This window comes from Hetaerina americana, unplaced genomic scaffold (genome assembly GCF_022747635.1).
Source record: "Hetaerina americana unplaced genomic scaffold, ioHetAmer1.1.p SCAF_9, whole genome shotgun sequence".
Classification (NCBI taxonomy): Eukaryota; Metazoa; Arthropoda; class Insecta; order Odonata; family Calopterygidae; genus Hetaerina; species Hetaerina americana.
The window spans coordinates 32,918,467-32,946,441 of NW_027287538.1; the positions used below are offsets into that span (position 1 = coordinate 32,918,467).

Consider the following 27,975-nt stretch of genomic DNA (forward strand, 5'->3'; position numbering starts at 1 on the left):
ATGACAAAATATCTTTTGAAAGCTACAAATGGAAAGACAAATATTTTCAACAGCTTTTAGTTTTTCCTTTCTTTCATTTGAAGGAATGAAACATCATGCAATGAGGTCAATGAAGTGTTTAAAATGCCCAACCCCAAAATTACAACCTTATTATAGTCTCTTACCACAGGAAAATATCCAGTTGAACAAATGAGAGAGTTTCATAAGCAATGAACTAAACAAATCTAAATAATTTCCCAGAGATGGTTTTTTTTACATTTTACAATTACAAGCATAATCATTTTTACACATCTGATCCATGTAGAAAGTGGTCATCATCATTTACTGAACTTAACTCCCTGACTACATATCTCTAATAGGGAACAACTGAGGAGAAAAATTGCTGTTATAAACCAAGGGTGATCTTATTAAAGTGGCCAGGGCAACAGAGGATGACTTTGATAGAACTCTTTCCATAACTTTTATGGATGTTATTTAACTACGGCAAAAGTGGATAAATGATTCACAATATCCAAATGAATGCCCAAGTTTCTTGAATATCCAGCTACCTGTACATTCTTATTTAGCCACATCACAGATCATTTGGCAACTTTTTTTACAGCTCCTCTGACTCCACATTCTCTATAAGTCAACCAACATTGCATTTTCTCTCAGTTAGCATTCAAATTCAATTTATGTGGCAAATGATTGGAAATAAATAGGTGATGATAAAAATATTTAAGAGGATAATATTTTTACAACCCATTTTGCTAGTTGAAATATATTAGAGTTTATTTTAGAGTTTTATGAAGAGTTATCAGCTGATGACAAATTCTCCCAATTTCATGCATAGAATTAAATATAATTTTGTCTTAACATTGAACATCTATAGCTCAACATCTTGTAAAAATTTACGAGCACATAAATTGCACTGTTTTTCTCAACTTGAATCCCTGGGAAATACAATTCTTTGTATATCATAACATCAAAAGAACTACTTAATTCAAATACATTTTCAATTGAGTAAATTTGACTGCCCAAAAATACACCTCTAGGTTCACATATATTTAGTTTGCTGTAAGCAGATAAAATTTCATTTCACATAAGGTGAATGGATTGGCATCATTGATTGCACATTAACATAATGTGTTACAATGATATAAGTAGATATCTAATACAAATGCAGCAAGTGAACTTGTAAAGGCTTTACATTTTCTTTTTAGAAAGAATGGTCTTTGATCAAGTCAGAAGGGCTTTGTACTTGAGCTCAATCAATCCATTTTTACACTTTTTGAGATTTTCGGAAAGGGAAAAATATGCACAATGAACAGTGATAACTTATACATCAAAGTAATAGCTAATGATGTAGCAAGTGACATAACCAGCATGACATCCAGCAGATAGTACTCATACCAACTCAACTTGGTTGATGAGGCACGTAAATGTGGTGCACCCTTGTGCCGTATTACATACTCAGTCCAAAAAACAGCTCTCTCAAGTGGACTCTCTTTCTGATCTCTAAATATTCTGGAAATCTCTTTGACCTTTGATATATGACTGAAAAATCAAGAGTAATCATTACACTCTGAACTCAGCTAAGAGGAAATAATACTAGTGGTTAAAAGTTAAATCCTAACACTTGAGTTTCTGGATAACTTCATGTTCCTATAGATATCAGCTTACTATATTTTCATGCAAAACAATGTACATTTTTTTACATGAATAAAACATATTAATGACATATAGCTACTAGTCTATCTATCTATATGCATATGGTAGCAGCTGAAGGAATACTATAATTTCAGATATTTAAAAGGTGATTTCCTGGAATCCATACCCAGGGACTAGTTTGTTCTTCATAAATATGAGCAGGTATATAAAACACTGGGGCAGAATTTTGGGAATAAAAACTTTGTCGGTTTCACATGGTCTTTCGGGGTACCTCACAGTAATAATTGACATTTTAACCTAAAACCAAGACACTTATGGAAAAGTTTCAACTTCTTTTCCAACTTAGGAGTAGATATCTACCTAGCATCAATCATTTAAGTGTTAGATGAACATATATATGTATGTTTTTCAATTGTCACACCATTACCAACATGATCCTCCCCTCAACCAAACCATTTTGAGAACCAGAAAGAACTCCTCACCCTCCTTTAGAAGAATGACCCCATGAAGGACCTGCCATATTAAGGCATTAAAATCCACTCTACAACCTACATACACAGACACCACTACAGCTTCCTTCCAAAAATAGATAAAGCTGATGCCCCAGGTTGTGTATCATTTCCGCCATTGCCCTCATTTGGTGAATGGCGGATATGGTCCCCTTTCACCAAACACCCTCATCCCATATCGCTAAAGAAATAACTAACTGTAAATATAAACAGTAGTGGTTTCTCCACAATGTCCTCCAAAACAACCTTCCCAACTTTATCCTCACACATGCCTGTGGCAAAACTTTAAACGAATGTTTTACCATCTTCATCCAAAAAACCTGACTCCCAGTATATTGCTCATAGAATTGTGTACATCCAAGCTCACCTAAATCTAATTAACCGAGTGCCTGAAGAACTCTAGATTTGACTACCGCACCTAGCTTCCTCTTCACAATTGATCAGCTTTTATAGGTATATATTTCCTGAAAACTAACAATATTCTAACATACCTTTTTTCGCAAAAAAGTATAAATAAAATCTTAATGAATTTTCAACACATACTACTAATGAAATCAAATCAAATTGCACTCAATCACTAAACATTCATTGTGTACGTAAATCAGTTGTACACATTTTAGATTGCCAAACTTAAAGGTGACCAATAAAAATTTACCTTTGATTCATCAAGACCTTCCTAACAGCATCCTCAAGTTCTGTCTTGGTGAATTTAAAGAAATCAAGTTTGACAGCCAACCCTATTTCCTCAGCTTGCTTGACATTCATCTTTTGGTCCCCATAAAATGGGAAGGCAATGAGAGGCACAGAATGATAAGCTGCTTCCAGCATACTTAGAAGTCCCCCATGTGTGATGAAGGCCACAAGATGTCTGTGTGCTTTTTTGCCCATGCAGAAAAGAAGGATGGAAAAATTAGGTTAATCATTGATAAAATGTGAAAAATATCTACAAATAATCAACCCGATTGAAGATTTGTGAAATACAGTAACAAGCTAAACTGATGAAGCTAAAAAAATGGAATGATGGTTCATTACGATGTTCATTTTTAATTATTCTTATAGAAAGTTATCATTAATGAGGTTTTAATAAATCAATGTTACACTTCACACTTTTGCGCAATGCAACATACCAATGTATCTGCTGGTTGTATACAGTATAAAAACAATAGTGGTTTCTCCATAATCTGATCCCCGCAAGCTGATAAGGAGTCCATGTCTCACTTAAGGTATGTTTATACTTAGAGTTATGTTCTAATGGATTTTTCTCTCACTGAGTCTATCTCACATCAGTAATAAAAATAATAATATTGAATTTATTTTTCCACAGATTTGGTGCACAATCACACACACACAAATACAGAACATACAAGATAAAATGAATAACTTTTTATGAAAAAATAAAATATGTGATTTTTTGGGAACCCGATCTTCCTGAAAAACCATGATCGGCCCAGGGAAATGTACTGACCCCCCTACCCTGATGTGTGAATTTCACATGCCATCAGGCTAGTACTGGGTTAACTCTTTCCTCGCATATCAAACCAACCTTCTGATAGATTACTGTGTTAATGGTTTTTTTATACATGTACATACCAATATACTACTATAGTATTTACATCTTACTTGGTTTGGTCAAAATTGATGTGGAGAGACAATTTCAGATATTCATTTAAAAAATAGAAGATATTACTTTTTAATAAATTTAACAGCTTTTTCTTGAAAACAGGTACTTTTGTTTCATGTTTGATTTCATGTGAAAGTTTATTAAATATTTCCTAGGCCCATTACTTTGGGCCCATGATGTGGTCTGACAAATGGTGGTAGAATTCCATAGAGTTTCCTTTTCTTATGCACATGAAATTTTCATATACACCTAGGTACATACATACTTATATAGCATTGATTTAATAGATTGAATGGTTCCATAGTTGCATATCAGGGCTGTTTATACCCTTGGTGTAGTTAGGTAATCTCCCAAGAAGACACATTTTAGAACCTCTATTCATTGTTTTGATCATACTCACACCTCCCATTAAATTTTCCTAAATTGAAAATTGATTAATTCAAATAATAACCATGATAGAGACTTTTGAAATTGACATACGGGGAGAGGAATAAAGAAAATAAGCTAGATAGCAAGAATGACAAGACATAAAGTTATGCATACAGTTTCCTGTATGTTGCATATGTTTTACATATTTTTTGAGAAGGGTAAAAGTTACTGTGTGAAATTCAAAGAAGGCTAAGGAGGTGAAGGGATGAAATATTGAGCCATGTTGGGATGCTGAAGGCCATGATAGAAGGGGAAATGTTAGGTAACTATTGAGAGGGAGGGTGAAGTATTGGCCAGATGGACTGTTTGAAGGCTGTAAAACAAAAGAACTGACAAAGCAGGTATTGTGAGACAAAAAACAACTATGAGCAGAGGAAGTGGATAATGAAATGTAATAAGCAGTTGTTAAGTATTCTCCAAAACCTATAATTTATTGATAAAGTACTTCTACTGATACATGCCTCTACCTGAATGCAGCAGATCATTTTCCATCAAATCTGACTGCATGCACAGTATGTGAACTCTACTAATTGGATCAACTAGTTACTATGGTAGGATGAACACTATATCGCACAGTTCAGAACAATAGTTTAAAGGCACAATATTTTATTTTAATTAGTTCAAGTAATAAAATAATGCAGAATTGATACTCTCCCATTTCATTCTAATGGGTTATAATATTCAATTGACCCTTTCCTCCTCTTGATATTACGCGTATCTAATTCATGTACCTGCCATTTTTCCCTCTATTTCCCATTCAAACACTTGAAAATGGATGTATGATAGTTTGAATATGATACAAAAAGCAATGACTTACCCAAAATGGACTGTTGAGGAAGCCATTCAGACAGAAATACATTAGGTGGTATCTTCAATGGAAGACTTTCCTTATCTCCATTCCACCTCCAAATGAAATGGTAATCATCCATGATTACAAAGAATTCCATGATTTCTCTAAGGCGATCTTTTGGAATGTTGTGGTTACTTATTAATGACCCAAGACTGAAGAGAATAACCCTTTTGTGTCTTTCCATGTACTCTTGCAAATCCTATAAGTAAACATATTTAAAGTTCCTTTCTCAAGAATGAAATAACAATTATGTATTTTAATGGTTTCAGGCTCTACTTGGTGAAAATTCATGATCACTGAATAATTAAACTTGGTATTTTTTTTTCACAAAACTTCATTAGAATACTTAATGTAAGTAATGTTACAGTAGTTTAATAAAGTTTTCTGAAAAAATATCAAGTTTAATTATCCAGCAATTATGTGATTCCCAATACATCCAACACAAACTACATTCACGTGAAATACAATACTATATGATGCTTCACATTCCTTGGCAGATCAACACACAATACATATCTAACATTTTAACTACATTGCACAGTTATATCATGAACCAAAAATAAATATTGTCACAGTAAGAATTTCTCATCCACCATGACAAGAATCCTCGGAAAGTGGAGATAAGAATAACTAAAGTTGGTAACTTTAACTAATGACATTTGGGACAACCCAGTATATCATTGTGTTCAGCAGCAATGGATTTGAAATGTTTAAAACCATCTAAGAAGTGTTGTAAAAGAGATACAAGGTGGGGGAATAAAAAACCGGCCTCTTGGTGATCAATATGAGCTCCATTGCTTAACAGGAAATGCTAAAAATACTTCTTGACTACCAGAGAATTTTCTCCCAAATAAATTTAAGATTCCTTTAAACACATGTATTAGTTATGTCTTTATATAAATTGATCCCTACCTGAGGAAGTGGAGGAGGATTTGGTTGGATATGTATGCCACCAATTTCTACATAATTTGGTAATGTTGGCCTTATTGGTGTGAGAGTGGGATTCCCATTAGTAAAGATGAGGCTAGCATTTTGTTCCAGTTCCCAGAGAGGCGGCATAGAATGTCCAAAGTATTTCTTAGCTATCTCATTTTGTTGTGGTAGCGATACATATCTGTAAAAAAATAACATTTAATACCTGAAAGTTGATGGGAAGAGAAAAAAAAGAATGTTTGAAGGATATATGCACAAATGAACAAAGGTATCTTTAATTTTTCCTGGTGGAAATGTATGCTATATGTCATTGGAATTTTCTTTCTGGTAAAGACTTTTTGGCTAAACAAGTCAGTTTTGAGTGATTTCTAAGGAGATGTCTTCTTACTATTCACTTTTTTTGATACATGTATTTTTCCAAGCATGCCTCTATGTTCACTCTCTGTTCAACAGACTTCTGATAATGCTTGTCTTGTGAATCTCTTAGACCATACTGACCCATATCTAACTTTATCCAGCCCTTTCTCTTAAGCCATTCACTCTTCTCATTAATCTGACTGGTGATTTAACTCGTATCGAAACTCTCATTATTTTTTTCTCATCTTGCTCTACACAGCAGAATATGTTCCGAGCAATATTTCTAGTTGCAAAAATGTAAGTGAAAAACAAGCACCTATTTCTATCAACCAATGAAAAATAAACTACTTTATTTCTTGATGGCACCATAGGGTGCAGCATAATATGCGATTTTCCAGAAAGAAAAAGGCTAAGATAAACATTAAAATAGGAGGGCAAAAACTAGAGCAGGTTGAACAGTTTACGTATTTCAGTAGTGTTTTGGACCAAAATGGTCAAAGTAGTAAGGACGTTAGGAGAAGAATTGTGTTGGGAAAAGAGGTTTTCACAAAGAGGAGGGAGTTGATGACAGGGACATTGAGTAAGGATGTTAAGAAAAGGCTCATTAAAACTTTGATATGGAGCATAGTTATGTACGGTGCAGATATGTGGTCACTGGAGCAGGATGATAGAAGTAGATTGGAGGCTTTTGAAATGTGGGTGGGGAGAAGAATGGAGAAGGTGAAATGAACCAAAAGGAAAACAAATGAGGAAGTACTTGGTACGGTGGGCGAAGAGAAGGGTTTGTTGGGAGAAATCCTAAGGTAACGGGACAAATGGATGAACAGCATATTGATTGGCAATGGGATGCTGAAAACTGTAATAGAAGGGAGAATACTAGGCAAATAAGTCTTTTGAAATATGGATGTGGAGAAGAATGGAGAAGGTGAAATGGAACAAAAAAAAAACAAAGTTGGTGGTACTGGGTATGGTGGGCGAGGAGAGGGGTTTACTGGGGGAAATCCTAAGGAGGCATGAAAAATGGATTAAGGGCATATTGTTCAGTAATGGGATGTTGAAGACAGTAGTAGAAGGGATAATGTTAGGCAAATGAGGAAAGGGAGGGCAGGAATATAATAGGTATGTTGGATGGGATGAAAGGAGGAAGGATGTAGACAGAGGTGAAGAAGGATCTGATGTAGAGTAGGATGCTGGATTTTATTTTGTTAGGAGTCACAAAATATTTATTTGGTAGTTGAGCTCATCCAAAACCTTTTAATGTATTGAACAATAGAATTTTTGACAAAATAAGATAATAAAATAATTATGACCCTTCTGTCCTAAATTATCCTGAGACTCAATGCTATTATCTGAAGAAAAGGATTTCATGGGCTATTTAGTAATTATTAATCAATCAATAGTTATTTTATCTTTCTGAAAGGAAAAATATGAATTATTAGATTTTGACTCTTCTTCATTGAGCAATTCCATTGCTCAGAAAAACCAATCATCATAAATGGTCCTTACATTAAGCATTGCTGATATATGATATTCAACAGCAGCCAATTTATAAGTGCTTAAGTTATTAGGGCTCTTTTGCACCACACATATATATTTAAATGAGATGAATGATATCAGGACGGAGTTACAACATGAATCCTCTTTGAAACAATGCTTATGTTTATGAAAAAGCTCAAGAATGAGAAGTTATCTTCCAGTATTCCACAATGAGGAAATCCAGTGCCATGACTATTGTATATCTTACCTTCCAAATTATTTAAAGTGACAGGCTTTATGCTAATATTACAATTAAAAGTTAGCTAATATTGAAACATATTACAAACTAACATGGAAATCATCAACTAATATAAATCAATGAGAGAAAGAAATAATATGGCTATTTTTCCATTCAACATCAAAACAATTACCAAACATATATTTTATTAATTATCACTAAACTGAACAGCTTGCACTCAATTATTTTGCTCTACTTAATGTTCAAACTATTCAATAGCTGATTTTACCCGCTACCCTTTTTTAAATAGAAGCCTCAGCTTTGAGCCTGAACTTTCAGCTCAGAAATAGATTTGCGAATGGTGGCAAATGCTAATATTAAATTTTCATCCAAAGTAATTCTACCATAAAAAGATCCAGCACTCTATCAAGTTTAAAAAATAAATGAAGTTATTTTCCTACCTTCGGTATAGCTTTGTGAAAATGGAGAAGGCAGTATTATGAAGTCTCTGAAGGAAATTCATATTCTGACTGTACGGCAAGAATACATGAGGGACATGAGCAAGGGCATCTGGAACTCCCGCCATATCATCAGCCCATGGTATTCCATACTGAGTCACCATGACCACCAGGGGTGCATTGAAGATATGTGCGAATCCTACCATGCAGTCCATGAAAAAACCTTCCACTATGACCAAGTCAAAAGAGACATTTGAAGCTGCAAATGTGAAAATTGAACAGATTAGGTTCACAAAAAAAACATTAACAGTAATGAATGATTATCTCAGAGATGATGATAAAGGGGTTCACAAGTTGAACAGTATCATTTAAAGCTTTGAGGGGGGGTTGAAGAAAAGAGATCAACCCAAAAGGCTTTATATAAATGAAAATAATAAACAATTACCATAGAAGTTGGATTGTCCTGTTTAATTGACAATATTAATTATAAACCACATGTAAAATCAGCAATAAAATCAGCAGTAATAACTTCTCTTGTTATTGTTGCTTCGAATACAATACTACCACTAGTACAATACACTCAAGTACCATAGAAATGTATTAATTTTAAAAAGCTCTTCATAATCATTAATTTTATATGATTGAGTCAGATTAATAATAATAATAATAATAATAATAATAATACTTTATTCATTTTAAAAATGGTACAACCATATTAAATGTCGTCAATATAAGTATTATTTAACATATAAACATACTTTCTTAAATGTGATGAAGATTGTCACAAAAGAATTCATCCAATGAGTTAAGTGGGTGAGCAAGTAACCAGGTATATACCTTATTCTTGAAACTCTGGATACCATCTGATTTCAACTGAGTAGGCAGATAGTTATACAGTCGTATGTTCATATTGTGAAATGTGTTGTAAGTTGATGACAATCTACAATAAGTAGTATTTAGATTCGATTTACCTCTTGTGGAATAGTTATGGAGGTTGGATCTTAATTGGTAAGTTTCTAGATTAACTTTCACATGAATCAGAGCCTTAAAGATATACAAACAAAATAAAATAATAATAAATATAAATAAAAATAATAATTTAGGGGATTAGAGGGGAGGGTGCATTGCATTGATGGGAGGGGTGAGTGAAGGTGCTGGTTGAAGAGAGTGTTGACAGGAGGTGGCCACCTCTGCCTGCCTGAGTTAAATTTTGCTATATTTCTGATTCCAATTAAAACTTTAGGTAAGCACAATCAATAAATTTATAATTTATTTTAATTTCCACTGATTCACTGTCAGTACTACTGAGGTTTTTAATTCCCCTTTGAGAGAATGGATTTAGGTAAGAGTAGGTAAAAATTCCACTTGTTCCTAAGTAGGGCTCCAAGCTACTGGAAGTTTTCAGATTCTGTGATGAAGGTGTTGGTTGTCACACATATATTTGTGGCTCTATTTATCTCTTCCATAAAAAATCTATAAAATGAGGTGGGTTTCATGACAATGATGTCCGCCGAATAATATTCATGAATACCTTACATTAATGGTAAATAAACCCATGAGGCACTAAGGTACCAATATATAACATGCTCTAAGAAGTAATGAGCATGGCATTTTTCCACTCTATTTAATTAATTGTGAGAGTTTTCACCTTAAAAAGGAATCTTTTATCAAGATTCTGAAATAAGTATCTCAATAGATGGACAATGTGGGCAGGTGAGGGAGTGTTATTTAGAGAAAAAGTGGGTTGGATGGAAGAAGGAAAAACACTGAACTTAACAAAGGAGGTGGGTGGAATGTTAATGGACAAAGGATGCATGTCACTACAACAGAGGAGGATTAAAAGAAGTATATGGAAGTGTTGCCTTGTAGCACTTTAAAAACAATGAGGGGACAAGTGAAAATGGTTGACTGGGGAAAACTTTAAGTAGAGCTTAGAAATTGATTTTTGCATGGAATTCTTAAGTCGCTAATTTTTAGATTAGAGCATTTTCAAAAATTTTTTAAATTCCAAAAATGAGCATTTTGTTAGATAAGTGATCAGAGTGTAGACACAAGAGACAGACTCATATACGAGGAGCATATTGGCAAATGAAATCTGTTGATTATAGCGCATGAATATGATGCTCATTTGAATCCACAATGGACAAATAACTTACCGAGGCAAAATGCTCATTTATGATTAAAATTGCTCAGAAAAAAAATAAAATTTTCCCTCACAATGTTTTGAATATACAGGTTTGTTAAATGTATAGGTTTACTCACTTTTTGAATTTTCAGCCAGATAATTTTTTAGTGTTGGGTGTGACAGCTGAGATTCACACACATAAGCTGATTTTGACCACAACCACAGATGCTCATTCATGGGGGTCCTCTGGGGACTGATTATCACCTTCATCATATCTCCAATGTCACCCATGGAAACTGGTATGAATACCTCCGTGTAATTGGTGGGTTTTGGTTCCGGGAGTGGAAATGGGCTTGCCACCACCACTTCATGTCCACGCTCTGCCAACTCACGCATTAGTGCTTGAAATATTATGTGATGGCTGGGGGCAGGCATAGAGAAAGCTCCTAGGATTCGTGCTGTGTCAACACTTGGAGTTATTGTAATTAGGAACACAGCCAAGCATAATGAACCTTGGCTCATCTTCCAGTTTAATTCTCCAGTCTTAGCCATCTTAAATAAGAAGAGAAGTAAATAATTATTAGTTTATTTCAATTACAAATCGTGTACAGCATAGGCTGATAAATATATTGCAATGTGTTCATAAAATAAATCTAGAAAAGTGGGTAAACTGACTAGTTCACACTAAATGGTACCTTTGGAAGTATAACTCATGTAAACATTGTTTACCGCTATTGGAGATTTTTTATTTATTTAATGCTACAAGCCGTAAGAGCTCAATTCAATCAATATAACTCATGTGACGATGAAAATAGGTCACGCTAGTCCAGGGGTAGAGCGTTGGACTACTCTAAGAAGGGCCTGGGTTATATTTCCTGACATGTCTCTCTTCATAGCACCCTTCGCTCCACCAAACCTGTGTGATTTTTTGGGTACCAGATCTAATTGCAAAACTATAGCAAGCATGGACAAAGGAACTGGCCCACCTCCCCTGATGTGTGAAATTACACATTCTGTCTGGCTGAGTACTGGGTGAACTCTAACAACACCCATCAAATCAAACCTTTGGATTGATAACTGTATTTATGGTTTTATAACAATGATAGAGTTGATGTGCTTTAAGGGGATAAGAATTTGCTCAAGGATTTATTTTTTACATAAAGCTACTCATTTTTATTTAGTCCAGACATTAAATTTATTCTATTATTTCATCACCTATTATCAGCCATTGTTATTCATTATCTGAAAATACATTCAACAAAGATGATATTATGGAACCAGGGTGTATTTAAAATCCCAACAAGACTTACAATATGCATGGGCTTCATGGGTGCTTTGGCTTGAAAAACAAACCTTGCAAAATAATTGCTTGGTCGTTTTATAAAATCATAACCATTGCAAATTAAGCCTTAGAGCTAGGCAGCATCTATAAAGGTACCATCTTTGTTCGATGCCTATGAAAACTTCAATATCATTGATATAGTGAGAATGTAAATGACTTTCCATATCTAAGCTTTTATAACCAGGATGAAGTGAATTCTTTAGTGTAAACCCTTATTGTCTACAGTGTTGTAGCCAGTGTGAGAAAGTTGGGGGCTGAAGTTATGCAACCCATGAAACTTGGAAATACTGATTACTTAAATATGTCAGGTAAATATTTTCCATGAAAGTTCAATATTCAATTAGCATCACAAAACCCTAGTTTGATACACATTTTGGAGAGTGACAGAATGTTCATGGGAATGATAGTCAAGGACTTTTGCTGGAAGAGGCAATGTGGAGGAGGAGAGGATTAGATGGCAAGTAGGAAGAGAGCAAAGTGTACAGCAGGGCTTGAAGACTGTGGAAGGAAATATCCTTGTGGGTTGTGAAGAAAATTTTATCTTAAATTGCTTCACCTATAGCCTCTGAGGTCTGTACGAAATGGTGATATTAGAGGCATTGTGGTGGTCCTCAATACTTGGATCCAAGGTATCTTAGTAACCCACCCTGGAATTAATATCCAAAGTCAATGGCTTGCTGCAAATTAAGCGGGTTGAAACTTGGAGGTTGAAGGGGGTGGAATTTCATCCCCTTGCAATCCTGTGCCACTGATATTATTCATGTTGAGAGAGCTTCAAATAAATATCTTGTGCTTCAAATAAGGAATTAAGATTTGGCTATTGGAGACTTTTAAATTTAAAATTATCCTTAAGGCTCTAATTACAGTTCAGCCATAAACAGCAAACCTATTATTAAAGAGTCAAAAGAGAAGACCACCACCCCTCTCTAAATTAATGACGAATCTTCATTGCATGAAGTTGTTGGGTGAACAAAAGTCATAGCAATAAAAAAGTATCATTCCAATATTCTAGTATTTCACTAGTATTAGGTAAGCACCCAAATTTTCAATCATGGCTCTGGCATTGTCCAAAATTACCTTAACATTCTAGGTATCTACCTCTAATCCAGTCACTAGATGTAAATTATTACTATAATTAATTACGTGAATTTAATGATAAATCGAGCACCTTAGTTTGGATTTTATAAGATAACTCTATAATGTACATTGTTTCCAGTGATTAATCGTGCAACCTGAAATGGATTCTTCCTCATATAATATGAATACTTTCTTCCAACCGAAGTAATTTCCGAATCAAGAAATAAATATAATAACAAATAAATGTTAATTGCAATTCGTATTCAACGTAAGAAGAAAACTAGTTGCTATAGCTTCTTCTGTATCCAGTCTATAACCTAAATGAATGATAAACTTTGCCAAATAATTGCTTGGTCGTTTGATGCAATCGTAACCATTGCAAATTAAGCCTAAGCCTTACAGCCAGTCACTGCCTATAAAGATACCCACCTTTGTTCGACGCCTATCAATCCGTGGATATGCAAATGAAATATCTCTGGGTTTCTCACCCCCAACCTCTAAAGAAAGAACTCCCCGTGTAACATCAAGCCATGATCTCACGAAAACCACTATCAGCAGAGTGCCAGTGGCCCTGCATGGAGATTGATAAATTACTTATAATAAGAGGCAAGAAGATCGATTTCAAAACATGAAGATCTATTAGTGTTCCCTGAGTGTAAATATCAGCGATAATAGCGATTTCCAGAGCGAACGGGTCGAGACACTATTTGAAAAGTCTTACCATCTCAGGCATTATATCTATGACATGTTTTTTTACAAAAACTTAAATGATGTTTCCGTGGCTACTGTGTTAAATGACCTTTCCCTAATCTTAAAGCTTTGAAATAAAATTGAAGTTCAACAGACAGAAAATTTCGAACCATCTGATCTCCCAAGCAGGAACAAGGTAGTAGTAGAACCCATTTGAAATAACGTGAAAATTGGGGTGGAAACCCAAGGTGGACTCCATATGATTTCAGTCGTGAGATCCACGGAGTTTCCACGTGTAAATTTAGGAATGTCCTCGTGGAATTACCTTATTTCCACCTAAGGCAAGGAATTTCCATCATTCCCGAGTAAAATTCATCCTGCAACTACATAAAATTCACCTAATTTTCATATACGATAAGTATTTCACAGTGACGGCTGTCTCCATGAAAAACACGTCTGCTGCTTGAGAAGGACTTGATTAATAAAAATTCCATGCTTAATCATAAAAATTATTATGTTATGTAGGAGAGAGAATTTTTCTTCCTATATTCCATTTCCACAACCATTACGTCCTCTTTTCCAATGTGAATGATAAGCGGAAATCGAGAAAATGTCCTCCTACACGAAATTAGACTCTTCCTCTGGTGGATTTAGTGTGAAATCCTCGTGGATTCAGAAACAGGTCGAACGACTTGGACGATAAAAATCGGAAGCTTCTGAAAAATAAATATTTCTGTTTCGTGAAAGTCACAACACAATACCATTCGATTTCTGAAACATAAGTTACAAGTTATATATCAATGAAATTGCGCAAATAGTTTTACTCGAGCGTTAAATAGACTCGTTGAAATTATTTTCTGAGAGGTAAAAATTGCGTTTACAAATTATAAGCAGCAGCTACTGTCATGCAACCTTATGCTCAATTTAAACTCGTGTCCCTTTCTTATCCGTGATTCTTATTCTCGCTAATATCCGCAGATTCACCTTTGGATTCCTACACACCCCTTAATCCAAGATCCGTGGTTTACGATATTTTCGCTCCTGATTTTATACGTTGTCTTCTCATAAAATATTGCATTGATGAAAAGCTAGCGCATTTTAAATTTTCAAAGGTTTTTTGCAGAGACACGGTCCAGAATTCCGAAAGAAAACGTTGGGCGTACCTCATTAATAGCATGAACTATAAACCTCGGCACTAGACGGATAACTAACCACATGGCTAACTTGACACTTTTATCGCGACGTCGAATCTCGGGGACCAAATATTTCCTCAGGGACGACTGGTTTCCTCTAGTATACCTGTTATTCAGTAAATAACTAGCTACTTTTTCTGAGGATGACCGCATTGATTAATCGGATTAGAAGTCTGCTCGCTCCGGTACTAATGGTATACTGCTTGGATTTCTATTGCAGGACCTAATTTTTTTATACGCTATACCCATATAATGGTGTGTATATCAGTTGACGTGAATGATTGCCATGTTCAAAGAGATATAATGGACCGTGGACTATGAAAATACATTATTCTAGTCACATTTGCTGCAGAGCAAAATATCATAGAGATTCTGAAGGCTTTATGTTCGTACCAAGATCTGGTAAGATTTCATTGATGAAAACTTCAGCAAAATGGTTTCTAACTACGTACTACAACGCAAATGGGTCAAAAACAAGGCTAAACGCGCATTTTTTTAGCCATTCAAACACTATCTTCATGAAATATTAAAAATTCTTTGTCAGTCACAGTCAAACATTCTCGTAGCCACTGAAGGGTGACCTTTTCGAATCGGTGCGATTAGTCCGAAAAAACTCCGATATACGGTAAGTGCTATAAACCACTTCGGGCAATTTTTCTGTCAAACTAAATTTTAATATTGATTTTTTATGAGTGTTATATGTTTTACGACAAAAAATATTTAAAAAATTAAATTAAATTAGGGCATTATCGAATCTATATGTCTCTATGTTGGGTTCGAAGCATTGGTTCATTCAATATATGAATGATATGATGCGTTAGCATGTTCAGCATTTGATTTCCCAGAAACGGCAAGAAGTTCTGTAAGTGACTGTTGAAATTTTATTTCCACTATTTCTGTTCACAGAGCTTTGGCGTATTGAAATGAACAAATGAAAAGTTAAAAAATCAGTACATTTCACGAAATATACTGATTTTTTAAATAGGGAGATTCATGAAAAAACACAATTTTCGTAATGAAAGCAAATCAAAATTGATCATTGTCGCTGGAAGATCGGCTTCGATCCATTGCCCTCAATCATTAATCACTTTAATCCCTACAAGACACACTAGCGCCAGTATTCGTTGTATTCGCCTCAGCGCAAGATCGGCCGAGCTCGTATACTGTGGCCCAATTCTAGTTGCTCGTGTAAGAACTAGTATGACATACTAGACTGGGGAAGTGATGTAAGTAAGCCAAACTTCCACCGCATCAGTTGTAATTTCTTTCAAAGTTGTCTATAGGCAAGGGAAGGATTATGAGTGCAATTGAAAATAAATAATTATTATTAGTATTCCATCGGTTAAGGATGGTTTTGGATGGACGGAGCTCATACAAAGTTACAGCGATATATTTCCATGCCTCTCCTAACAGAACACAACACAACATCCAACACTGCAACACGCTCCTCTTCAATTCTACATACTTCCTTCCACCCTTCATCCCGTCCAACATGCATATTCTATTCCCCCTTCCTCGTTTACCGAACGTTCTCCCCTCTATCACGATCTTCAACATGCCATGGCCAATGAGAATAAGCTTTATCCATTTTTCCTACCTCAATTTGATTTTACCCAACATTTTCCTCTTCTTTCCCACCATACCTAGCTCTTCCTCGTTTATTTTCCTTTCTACCGATATTCTACCTTTTCCACCGTTTTCCACACCCACAATTCGAAAGCCTCCAATCTACGCATATCAACTTGCTACAATGAACACGTTTCCGCGCCGTACAACACGCTCCATATAAAATTTTTGGCGAGCCGCTCCGATGATTGATCATTCTAAAATGAATATTGCTTATATTTTATGTATTGAGTACGACATTAAATTAGGTAGAACGCGGAATCAACTCTTGAAATCATCTGTAATCCTAAATAAAATACCCACTTCAGGAAAAAACCCCGAACTGGAGGGGGTGTGTGAAATACCTAAAGAAGTAACTCATAGAGAAGCTAAGGTTTGATTAAAATTCTACGAACAAATTATGTATACATTCAGTTTTTAATTCTATGAAGAAAGAGTTGGCAACTGTGGAGAATATTTTATATATTGATGGTAAAAGAAACGAACCAAAAATGACATCAATAATACTTCAAAGGATTTCTATATTAAGATTTTAAAGGATAGGCAGAGGATAGAATGAACATAGAAAGCAATGTAGTGGAAGGAAGAAGGCTTCAGGTGTAAGTTTCAGGAATTTATAGGAATTGAAGAGGAAAAAATCAGTCCACCTAAAGCAATTCCATAAGGACGGTAAAAGATGGATCATCATAATTAATAGCCCGTTCTACAGACAGGAAAATACTTTAGATATGTAATCAATCATTAAATTTCTAGCAAGATTGATCTTTCATCCCACTAATCTGAATTGCTAGTGAATTAATCCAGCGTCCGAGGGGATATTATTGCTATGTAACTCTAGCGGTTCTGCCCATGGGAAAGGAAGTTGGTGGAGGCAACTCCCATTGGTGCACCGCCTGGGGCTCCCCTCAAAGCCCTTGTAACTTGATATTTTCTCACCTCGGTGTCGAAGGAAGTGCCCTAAGTAATCACGGAGATTAGATCCTGAGACCTTAAGTCCACAGCTGCTCTCTGCGCTCTGTCTCTACCACGTCCACACGAGGGAGATAGATAGAGAGATAGTCGTCTTTATTTTGGGGGGAGATAGAGACTATGGCGTCTCTTCTACCACCTAACCCCTGACCCAAGGGAGATCTGATCGGAAATGAAATATGGGTTCGTTGGAATCTAAGAGGACACATGAAACTTGATAAATGTCTTCAAGGTGTGAAATATTTTCGTCCTGCTTCCTTTGAAAAAAGCGTCGAATCACGAAAGTTTTCCGGTTATTCGGAAATCACAGCAAATCAAAGCGAAAGGACTGAAGAGGTACAAGTTATTTTTCTAGAGATTATGTTATTCTGAGAATATGTATTTCATTTTAATGGAGAAATCGTCATCAGCCATCGAGAGCAGTTAACATGTGTCGTTGTTAACTAGGGATGTATCATGTATAATTCTTTTTCTATCCTAGTGGTCCAATCTGCCAATTTTCTAGGGCTGTCCAGAAAGTAACCCCCGTTTTCGTGTAGCTTGAGAATAAGTGGAGGGAGCCAAACGGTGGCGTATTTTTTAATTGCATAATGGAAGTTACTTTATGGACAGCCTTCGTATTATGGGGATATAGTATTCCCCTCGCCGTCACTAGTTAACTCGGGGTGTGATTCAAATATTTCAGTTTCTTGATCAAAGGGAAACTCTTATTAATACGAGAATGCTCGTATTTATGTTCGTGTTCATAATTATCTGCGTAAAATTTGAGAATGCATAATAAAGAATTTTCTTTTTACCGGCAGAACTTCAAATTCAGGGAAAACCCTCTTTTATTTTCCGAGTTTTGTTCGAGCGAGCTTACTTATCTTTAACAAATTTCATTTCCGTTGATAAAATTTTTTGTCTGAAGTGCAGAGTAATTCAAATTATGATGGCAGTTCCAACAATAACTCTCCCTACATATGAGCTACAACCCTGACCCGACAGGCCTTGCCCGTTCCGACGACCCATAGAGCTATCCTGACTGGGGCAATAGTTCCTATTAAGATCACTCACACAGAATAGGTCAAATGATTGGAGTTAGACGGAAAGGTAACACCGCTCAGCGTCTATACCTCACCCGTTCCGCAAATTTACGTGCTGATAATATGTCCAGCATGTCCTCAGGCATATCCTGCACACAAAACTTTACTGACTGTGTCAATTAGGCGGTTGATAAGGCCCTTGATCTCAATGAGATGATGGAATTACGTTGAAAATATTATTAAGGAAGGTAGGAGGAACCAAATCAAATATTTTTGTGAAAATAATGAATAAGCGAAAATTTCCCCTTGTCTTCCATCAAACTTTGACTACCATGATACTTTGGTTTGGCAATAGGGTGCAAGAAGAACTTACTGGAAACAGGATACTCATTCAATTGAAGATAAATGTAACTTATTTTACAGAACCAGCAACGCACAAGCAAATTTATGATTGATTTTCAATTTGAAAAATAGACAGCGGGAGAATTTACCCTACGATTCATTTTATCTACTTAAACGGCGTAAATAAAACATCGATAGCAACTTGGTAGCCAGCCTGTGCCAGAGAATTTAAAAAATAAAAGTAGTTGGATTCAATGTCATGTGAACCAGAGATCAGTTAGCGTTTCATGGTACGAAATACAGTCAACAAATTGAAATAGAAAAATGAGGTATTTTTTAGAAGAAATAGTCAGCACTATTGTTTTCAGTAACTCATCATGAAGTGCTTGAAAGTACAGTTTTCGGCAACATAACTTCCTTAATATAACTTCCTTTTTTTAAAGCGTTTGGTGTTTGAAAAAAGGAAGATATGTCTCCGCACCCTGTATTACTAAATATTTCCGTACGCGCTAAAATCCTTTTCAATGAAAAATTGGCGCACAGAAAATTGATTGCCTTTCCCGGCCTATTTCCAATGGCTTTGCTCCTAATCTAGTGACAACAATTACAGCTGGGTTAGGTCTTCCACCAGTCGCTCTCCAGCAATTCCAAGGTGAACGTTTAGGGCTCATTCATTTCTTTATAATGTCGTTTCTGACTGACCTTTCCAAAGCAGAAAACCTACCATTTTCAATTCTAGGATCTAGACGGAAAAACATCTGAACAATTCCTCTTACAATTCTGGGAAGGTACAGTCTTTTGCGAAGGCTACTCAAAATGATGGAGTAAGTTTGCTTCGTGTCTTCGTGTCACTATTTGACCTACACGCTGACCAACACTTTAATCTAAAAAAGCCCTCTAGTCCTCGAATATCCTACCAATACTTACCTGGCGGCCTCAGAAGTGTAGTGAACACCAGAACGGTTCAGGGGGTTCCTACACGATTGTATCGACGGATGAAGGTTGACGAAGGTCGCCCCGATATCCCTGCAGAAAGCAGGCAATCTCTGATTGATGACTCTGATCAAGATACAGAATATGCAAACCTCAGAAGATAACTGAGTGAAAGTCGCGTGAGAATATGAGCTGCCTCGAATATGACAGCGAATGTAGAATTGCATCAAATATATTATACGGCAAACACATTTCACCACCTTGATCTCAACAGATGACCTCGCACACTGACCGAGAAAATGCCTTTCCTTCTCAAAGCAGCCAAAGTAATAATAAGCTTATTTCGTATTGTGAATATTTTAGTGATCACTTTGAGGTCCGAATTGACATTGACGAAATTGTTCAATGGTTCCTTTAGAATTTTCACGGACAACAAATTTAAAACTAATATTTTTCGAAAATGAATCCATTCAATCTAAACTGTCATTAATTTTTTCTCATTTCGACCTAGCTCCTGATTTTTGGATCTCAAAACCCTATTGACGCATCAATGAAAGATTCTGCAATACCAAAATCTATTCAATAAAGTTAACAGCATTAGTGGTGCACCAATGTCATCGCCAAATAGCCTTATATAATAAATAGAGGTATCATAATGTAGGCTATGTGGGCAAAGTTGCTTGGTGAATTTAAACCTGATTACATGAGGACGGCGTTCATGTTTCCGACCCTGAACATGAGAGCGGAATTTTTTTTCACGTGCTTATCGAGGGTATGAGAAAGGTTGCTGGAACTCTTAATCCCTTGCGTATCTCCACCTTCCCTTAAATGCTTTGAAAATCAGACTTTATGGTCAGCAGGCATGGAATGTAACTTTCGGAGAGGAGGAGTGATCGATCATGGGCCAAACGATCGGACACCCTGCATATATCTCGGATATGTGGTGGCGGCACAGAGCCTGGCTACATATGGCTTACAAAGCATAACGTAGTTACTACATTCATGCAATCCAGCCCAACTCGACGAAATTTTTATTTTTACTTATTTTATTTGCATATATACCCTGAAAGCCACCTCCAGGGTGTGTGTGAGTACACACCAGAATAATTTTACCCGAACATGACCCTACCGCGATCGAACAATGTTATTATGAGCCCCTGTCGTTCGTGGAAAAAAATGATATCTTAAATCTATATTTCCTAACTTAATCTCTCTAATTTTATTAGCATGATCTCTCCTACCGTAGTACGATGGGGGTAATAATACATTTTCAAAATCACTGCTAAAGAGACCTACTTCCAATTCATGCAAGAGCTTCGATTTGTAATTTAACCAGTTAAAGTTAATAGTATTACTGCTGTCTAATAACGTAGAAATAAACATCCCACATTGGAATGAATTATCTGAAGGTTTATATTTTTATATATATTTTTTTATGACTGCAATGTCACAACTGTAAAAAAAGAATCTAATATGGACATACCAAGGCTTTAAGCTATTTTACACCGGATGAAGATATACATATTCTTGCAAAATTTATTTGCATTTTCTAAAACAATGGATGATATTCAAATTCTTTTTTTTTTTACTGAAAGGAAAACTTAGGAAATATTTCGTATTCACGAGTATTTGGAGAGATCGAGATGGTGCTGGGGCTAACGTACTGGCTTCCCACCCTGAGGGCGCGGGTTCAAATCCCGGCGGTGTTGAATATTTTTCAGAGGTATCTCGATCCCTACTTGAAGTGCTTTGTGGAGGGCACTTTGAGGGAGTACGCCGTCCGTCGGATGGGACGTTAAACTGCGGACCCCTTGGCGCCTTTCATAAAGAGTAGGCTAGTGTCGACGCCGGGTTTCTCTCCACCCTTCATCCTTTCCTCTCCATCCCTTATGGCGCAAATGACCTTAGCTGTCGGTCACCTCCCCTCAAAAATACTACTACTACGAGTATATGGAATAGTGAACATATTTTTTTACAAAATTCCTCTTAATAATGTATCATCAAATGAAAAGGTGGCCTTGCTATGGAATAAACTTGAAATTGAACCAACGCAAACACAAGTATCCAAAAATTGAACCAAAGCCAATTTCACCGTAACAGTCCCTTGCACTGCCTTTCTCTTGAATACAATTTAGGGATTGTATGGACTAATATGATTTATAACGACAGAATAGGAACCAAAGAAATATTATTTAACCCTCAACTGACTAGATCAGTATTACAAAACGAATTCGAGAGGCGCTTACTGAGCAGCCGAGTGCTCGGTTTCTCTATGAAAGACGGCAAAGGTGCATGTGCAGACCTCAGGCACAAACTCCGAACGCACCATTTTCGAATTCGAGTTCGCGTGATAAATGTATTGCATTTGTACATGAAATGCCCAATATTTATATAAAATAAATAAACTGTATTATTATTTTCAGTTTACTGAAGTAAAACTACTACCGTTCAAGAGCAAAATATGTAAATAAATCCTGTTTGATACCAGGTATGCGGAACAAATACATATATTCAGCCTTGCTTATATGCGTATCTTTGAAACTATACCGCAAGCACATAAATATTTTGTTTTGATGTTTTTCATATGATTTTTAGTAATTTTATTTTAAAAAGCAATCACTTACAGAATGAACCCACGTCTTATCATTAACTCATTAGTGTATTCGATTTAGTTCAAATATATTAAATTTAATTTTAACAAAATTTAATATTTACACCTTTATTGTAGAAACACAATGGCAGGAAATGACTCATCAAAGAAGAAATGTAGACAGTAGAATGTGGATTATCTTAAGTACGTATTTGTAGAGTCCCTTATAAACAAGCACATGACTATGTGCTTACTCTGCGAAAGGATGTTTTCAAATGAGGCGGTGAAAACTTTCAGACTAATTGACCATTTTAGGAAAGCACATCCTGACAAGACAGAAAAGACATTAACATGTTTTCAGTCACTTCGTGACAGAGTGCAAAATCGCCCAACCCTTTCAAGTGTGTTGTGTAATGTTTCAAAACATATCACTGATGGTTTGCGTCTTTTATACAATACTTAGGGGGATCGAGATGGTGCGGGGGCTAACGTACTGGCTTCCCACCCTGAGGGCGCGGGTTCAAATCCCGGCGGTGTTGAATATTTTTCAGAGGTATCTCGATCCCTACTTGAGGTGCTTTGTGGAGGGCACTTTGAGTGAGTACGGCGTCCGTCGGATGGGACGTTAAGCTGCGGACCCCTTGGTGCCTTTCGTAAAGAGTAGGCTAATGCCGACGCCGGGTTTTTCTCCACCCTTCATCCTTTCCTGTCCATCCCCTATGGCGCAAATGACCTTAGCTGTCGGTCGCCTCCCCTCAAAACTACTACTACAATACTTAGCTATTAATTGCTAAATCTAGAAAGTCATATACAACTGGTGAAGAACCCTTCTTACTGGCAGTAAGTGAATTTCTGAGTACTGTTCTGCATAAGCCATTATGCGACACAATAAAAATTATTCTCCTAAGCAACACTTCAGTTGAACGACGAATAGATGGAATGGCTGAAAATGTGGCAGATATATTGTGAAAAATCCTGAGAACAACAGAATTTGCATTACAGTTGGACGAGTCAACTTTGCCAGGTAATGAATATGTGCTTCTAGCTGACGTACGCTTTATTAAAGATGAAAATCTATCTCAAGTGTTGTTCTTTGCAAGACAATTAGAAACGCACACTAAACAGGAGTCAATGTTTTGTATCTTAGTGCAGTTCTTCAGGGACAAAAAAATCACTTTCTAACATACTTGCTGCTGCAATAGACGGAGCTCCGTCAATGACTGTTCGTCACAATGGTTGTATTACATACTTAAGAAAATATATAACCGACCAAATGTTTTTGCTCTTCATTGTGTCATATACTGACAACATCTAGCGGCTAAAATACTGAGTGATCGCCTTCACAAGTCCTTAAACATTTCAATTACAGTGGTTAACAAAATCAAAGCCCATGCTCTTTATGATCGACTCTTTCGAGAGTTATGTGATGAGAACGATGAAGATTTCAAGCGTTTATTACTGCACACGGAAGTTCGTCGGCTATCAAAATACAATTTTGTAAAGCGCTTCTATAATCTTTTTGACACTGTCGTGCAGTTTTTTGAGGAGAATGATGCTTTTCTCAGCGACAACCTTAGAGAGATTAGGAGTGACATTGCATTTTTGCCTGAACTATTTGCAAAGTTCAATGAAATGAATTTACAATTGTAGGGAAATGATACTAATCTTATGAAGGCAAAATATGTGGTGATTGTGTTTGTTTCCAAGTTGCTCTTATCATATAAGCGCAGCATAGATCGACGCGAGCTTTATCACTTCCTTCCCTTTTCAAGCTAGAAGAGCAAGCTGGTATGGGTGATGATGATTTGTCTTTTGGGACCATTTAGCCACCTTGCATAAAAATTTGACGCAGCGATCTGAGGATCTTCTTTTGCTGGAAATTCCAGACTGGTGATTAATCCGTTTGTAGGTATTGTGGAAGTTGGAGTATTAGAGGAAGAATTAATTGGACTACAAAATGACTTTAAATTGAAACCAAAGTTTTGGATAAGTTATCAACAGTTTTGGTTACAGAAGGTTTCCGATCGTTATCCTGCATTATGGATGGTGGTTAAAAAACCCCTTGCACTTACGACTTCATATTTGGCGAAACGTGGTTTTAGTGCAATCATTCAGCTTATTTCCAAGCAGAGAAACAGACTTCAGGCTTGTGAACGCGGTGATTTAAGACTCCTACTAAGTCACATTAAACCGGACGTTGGAAAACTGGTATCAGGTCATCAAGCCCATCCATCCCTTAAGAATACGTGTGAAAATGCATGCACGGTTTTTCATCACAACATCTTGTTCCTTTAAAGCCCCAAAAATTTCGGAGTGTGACTTAACTGGCTTAAGCACACGGCCGGACATCGACGTATCCGGGTTCGAATCACGGTCAAGGCGAATGATTTTTACACTGAAATTGTTACTTCCTTAGCACTTAATTAGAACTCGTAAATATCCAAACAAACATGACATCAAATAAAAATATTCTAATATTATGAAAAGGTTAAAAATACTAGTTCCTTTTACAAATATAAGTACGTTGATGACGGACTCGAGGCGATCTCCAAGAATATGTAGTTAAGTACCCTTTAATGTTCAGCATTCACGCGGGTCTGGGTATTTTTCATAATCCGCCAGAATACATGTATGCCTCATACTTCATGATCAGTCACAATCATCGCATCAGGGCACACACTCTATTTCCCGTAAATATTTTAAATACCTTCCCATTTACGCTCTCTTTGTTTACATACCTGACCTAGTTCGACTACATTCCTTTCGATTACTTAAACGGCTGCCGCATGCTTTCCATGCCGTCATGTAGATTTTTTAATGCACAAATGCTTCATTATTTGCAGGAGCAGTGGTTTCCATAGCTAAACTTAATTAAGGGCGACTTATAACTATGAAGTGAAGATTAAAGAAGACATAGGTAACGAAATTCCACGGGAGTAAAACATCGAGGCAGTTAGAACATGCGATAAAGACGAAATGTTCAGACCTTCTTCAGATTTGAATAGCAGAAGAATCATAAAAAGGTGGATTGAGGAGCAAATTATGAACGCACCAAGGCAAATCATGATCAAAGACAGAAGTACAAACAGGCATTAACGTAAAATATAAATAAATTCAGGTAGTCTATGGAATAATTTTACGTCGGTCTCACCACGAAGCGAGAAAGGGGATGTTGAGAAGGGTCCATAATGGCTTATGTATGACTGAAAATGCCTTAAGCGGTATTCAAGAAATATTTCCCGAAACATTATTTAGGATATCATTAAAACCGGTTTGTGAATTTTGTCTCATTTCTTTTAATGGAATGATGAGATAATGTATAAATATGGACATACAATTATTCACTATGCAGAACAATATATTTATATTTAGTCCCAACTTTCACGTGGAGAGACAAAGGAAGACCGAATTTCTTCTAGCATTCATCTCGGTTTATCTTACATATTTTTACGTTTTTGATAGATTACTGTGGAACTTAATGGGAGACAAAGGTCATAATTTCTGCCCCTTTATACTTTACTTTTCGATTTATAAATTTCTAAAGAATTGCAGGATTAACAATAAAAATTACCTATTGTAAAAGTTCCGTAATGACATAAGAAGATAATGATATAACGAAACAGGATAGCACAGGAATAGAAACTAACTCAAACGAAGGAGAATATGCTAATTAAATATTGAGATACAGTTTTAAAAGAATACACCATTTCAGCAGCAGATTGCTACGACGGGATTTTTAAATAAACTAGCGGGGTTTCCCTTCAAATGTGAAGGGAAAAAACAATATTAGAACTTCTGGAAAGACATTCGAGCTTCCTTACAGCATAAATAGAAGTCTTAGATCCACACTCTATATGGATACTTCTTGATCAAAAAATTTGGACTAAATAAGAGGAATAAACTCAAGTAATGGCAAATACGCATCGCAGATACGCGACTCATACTTGTATGCTAACACTTTCTTCCCCTAGCAATATTCGTATTCACCACAAAACTTAAGTTTAATTTTCTCGACAATTTTGAATGAAAAAATTAATTATGATATATTTTTTCTATAAGGGACTCATTGCCTTAAAGGCTAAATGGTAATTGCATAACAAAGGTTAGTACCACCAGCTACACTCTCCCTTCAAGGGACCCTAAGGTAGAACGCAGACGTATACGAAGAAATATCAAGCTCAACGAACTATGTTGGTTGATTCGACTGATCCCGAAGTTTTGGAGTTCCGCTATGGAACGAGCTCTTGAGGATTCCCGAGCCGCGCTCTTCAATTTACCAGCAAATGTTTTCTCATAATTTATCCGAAAACCACAATGATATTTTTGTTGAGCATATTTATTCATGTCGAATTATAATGTTTACGACTCGGTGATTAGCATAAATGTCATCACGAAACAAACACCATTGCACATTTTAAATAATACCCTTCTCAAGATTTGGCAGTGTATATTTTCGAAATAGTGAGGTAAAGAATCTCACAAATAAGATAAGACAAAATGCTTACAAGACAACTAGAATGAATTTCCAGAAATTACTTACAAACAACTATTAAATTGCGAGCTTTTATGGCAGAATTCTATAATGAGGCAAGAATTGATATTCTCAATGCATTTCTCCATTGGCATTCATTCGAAATCCCGTTAATTTGCGATAATAACAACAATATGAGAGTTGAGAGAGTTTATTTTATACGGACATATTAATGAGGCCGTCAATCTATAGAATAGAAAAAAAGGAATAATAATTACGTAAGGAGTATAATGGAAGAAAAATTGTTAATTTAAACTTATTATGGAAATTGAAAAGCGTTAATATTTATGGATAATAATAACAATTCAAGAATGGGGAAATAAAAGGAGAAAAACGGTATGTTAAAATGCGAAAGAGTAAAATGGAAGGTTACCGTCATGAGGAAATGCGAAATAATAAATGGTTATAATTATTGAAATAAATTATGTGATACATATGAATTAACGAAATCATCTTCTAAATAAAATAATAACAGAGGTGGATAAAATTTTAAGCCCGCTGCCGAACGAAATACTTCACTTGCTTGGTCTTACTTACTGCGATTTTTCGACGACACTCTCCGGAACGAAAAAAATATTTTACTTAAGTGAAAGGAGGCCTATTTCTCTACAAATCCTCCAAAGGACAGATCTCTCCGATGAGGGAAGCAATGTGCGGAGAGGGACCCTTCGAAACACAAAGCCACACAAAACACAATCTCCTTCACAATTAGTCTTGACAACCTTCAGGCAGCATTATAATAAACAAACTCCTAAAAAATAGAACAACAGTTCGCGCACCCAGCAACACAACAAGACCGAAGTTAAAGATTTCACTAACAGATATCCGTGCGCTCTACTAATGCCCTTCGTTCGATGGGGAAAGGAAACAATATCTCCGGTCCACCTACAAAACCAATCACTCTCCTCGTCGACCGGCTCTCCGTAGTATTATTCTAGTGCGCGACCGGCTTGCTCTAGCAGTGGCTAGCGCGAACAATTCTCACGCACTGGTCGTATTTGAGGACCGCGA

The 27,975-nt window shown here is 36.1% G+C and overlaps 1 protein-coding gene across 1 annotated transcript; it reads right to left on the minus strand.

Annotated features, from left to right (window-relative positions):
- Positions 1-108: 108 nt before the first annotated feature.
- On the minus strand, positions 109-27,972 carry LOC139698936 (UDP-glucosyltransferase 2-like). Its single transcript, XM_071597895.1, has 7 exons — positions 27,502-27,972; positions 10,784-11,198; positions 8,525-8,780; positions 5,972-6,173; positions 5,027-5,258; positions 2,815-3,034; positions 109-1,536 (listed from the first exon to the last, which is right to left on the minus strand). Exons 2-7 carry the CDS (start codon positions 11,196-11,198, stop codon positions 1,251-1,253), a joined length of 1,611 nt encoding a protein of 536 aa, XP_071453996.1. The 5' UTR covers positions 27,502-27,972; the 3' UTR covers positions 109-1,250.
- Positions 27,973-27,975: the final 3 nt, after the last annotated feature.

Bases quoted from the DNA above. Each gene is read 5' to 3' on its own strand.
- LOC139698936 (XM_071597895.1), bottom strand. From the start codon at position 11,198: ATGGCTAAGACTGGAGAATTAAACTGGAAGATGAGCCAAGGTTCATTA. The intron at 8,781-10,783 runs GTGAGTAAACCT...TCACATTTGCAG, and splicing joins TCTGGCTGAAAATTCAAAAA to CTTCAAATGTCTCTTTTGAC. The intron at 1,537-2,814 runs GTAAATTTTTAT...TTGATTTTTCAG, and splicing joins AAGGTCTTGATGAATCAAAG to TCATATATCAAAGGTCAAAG.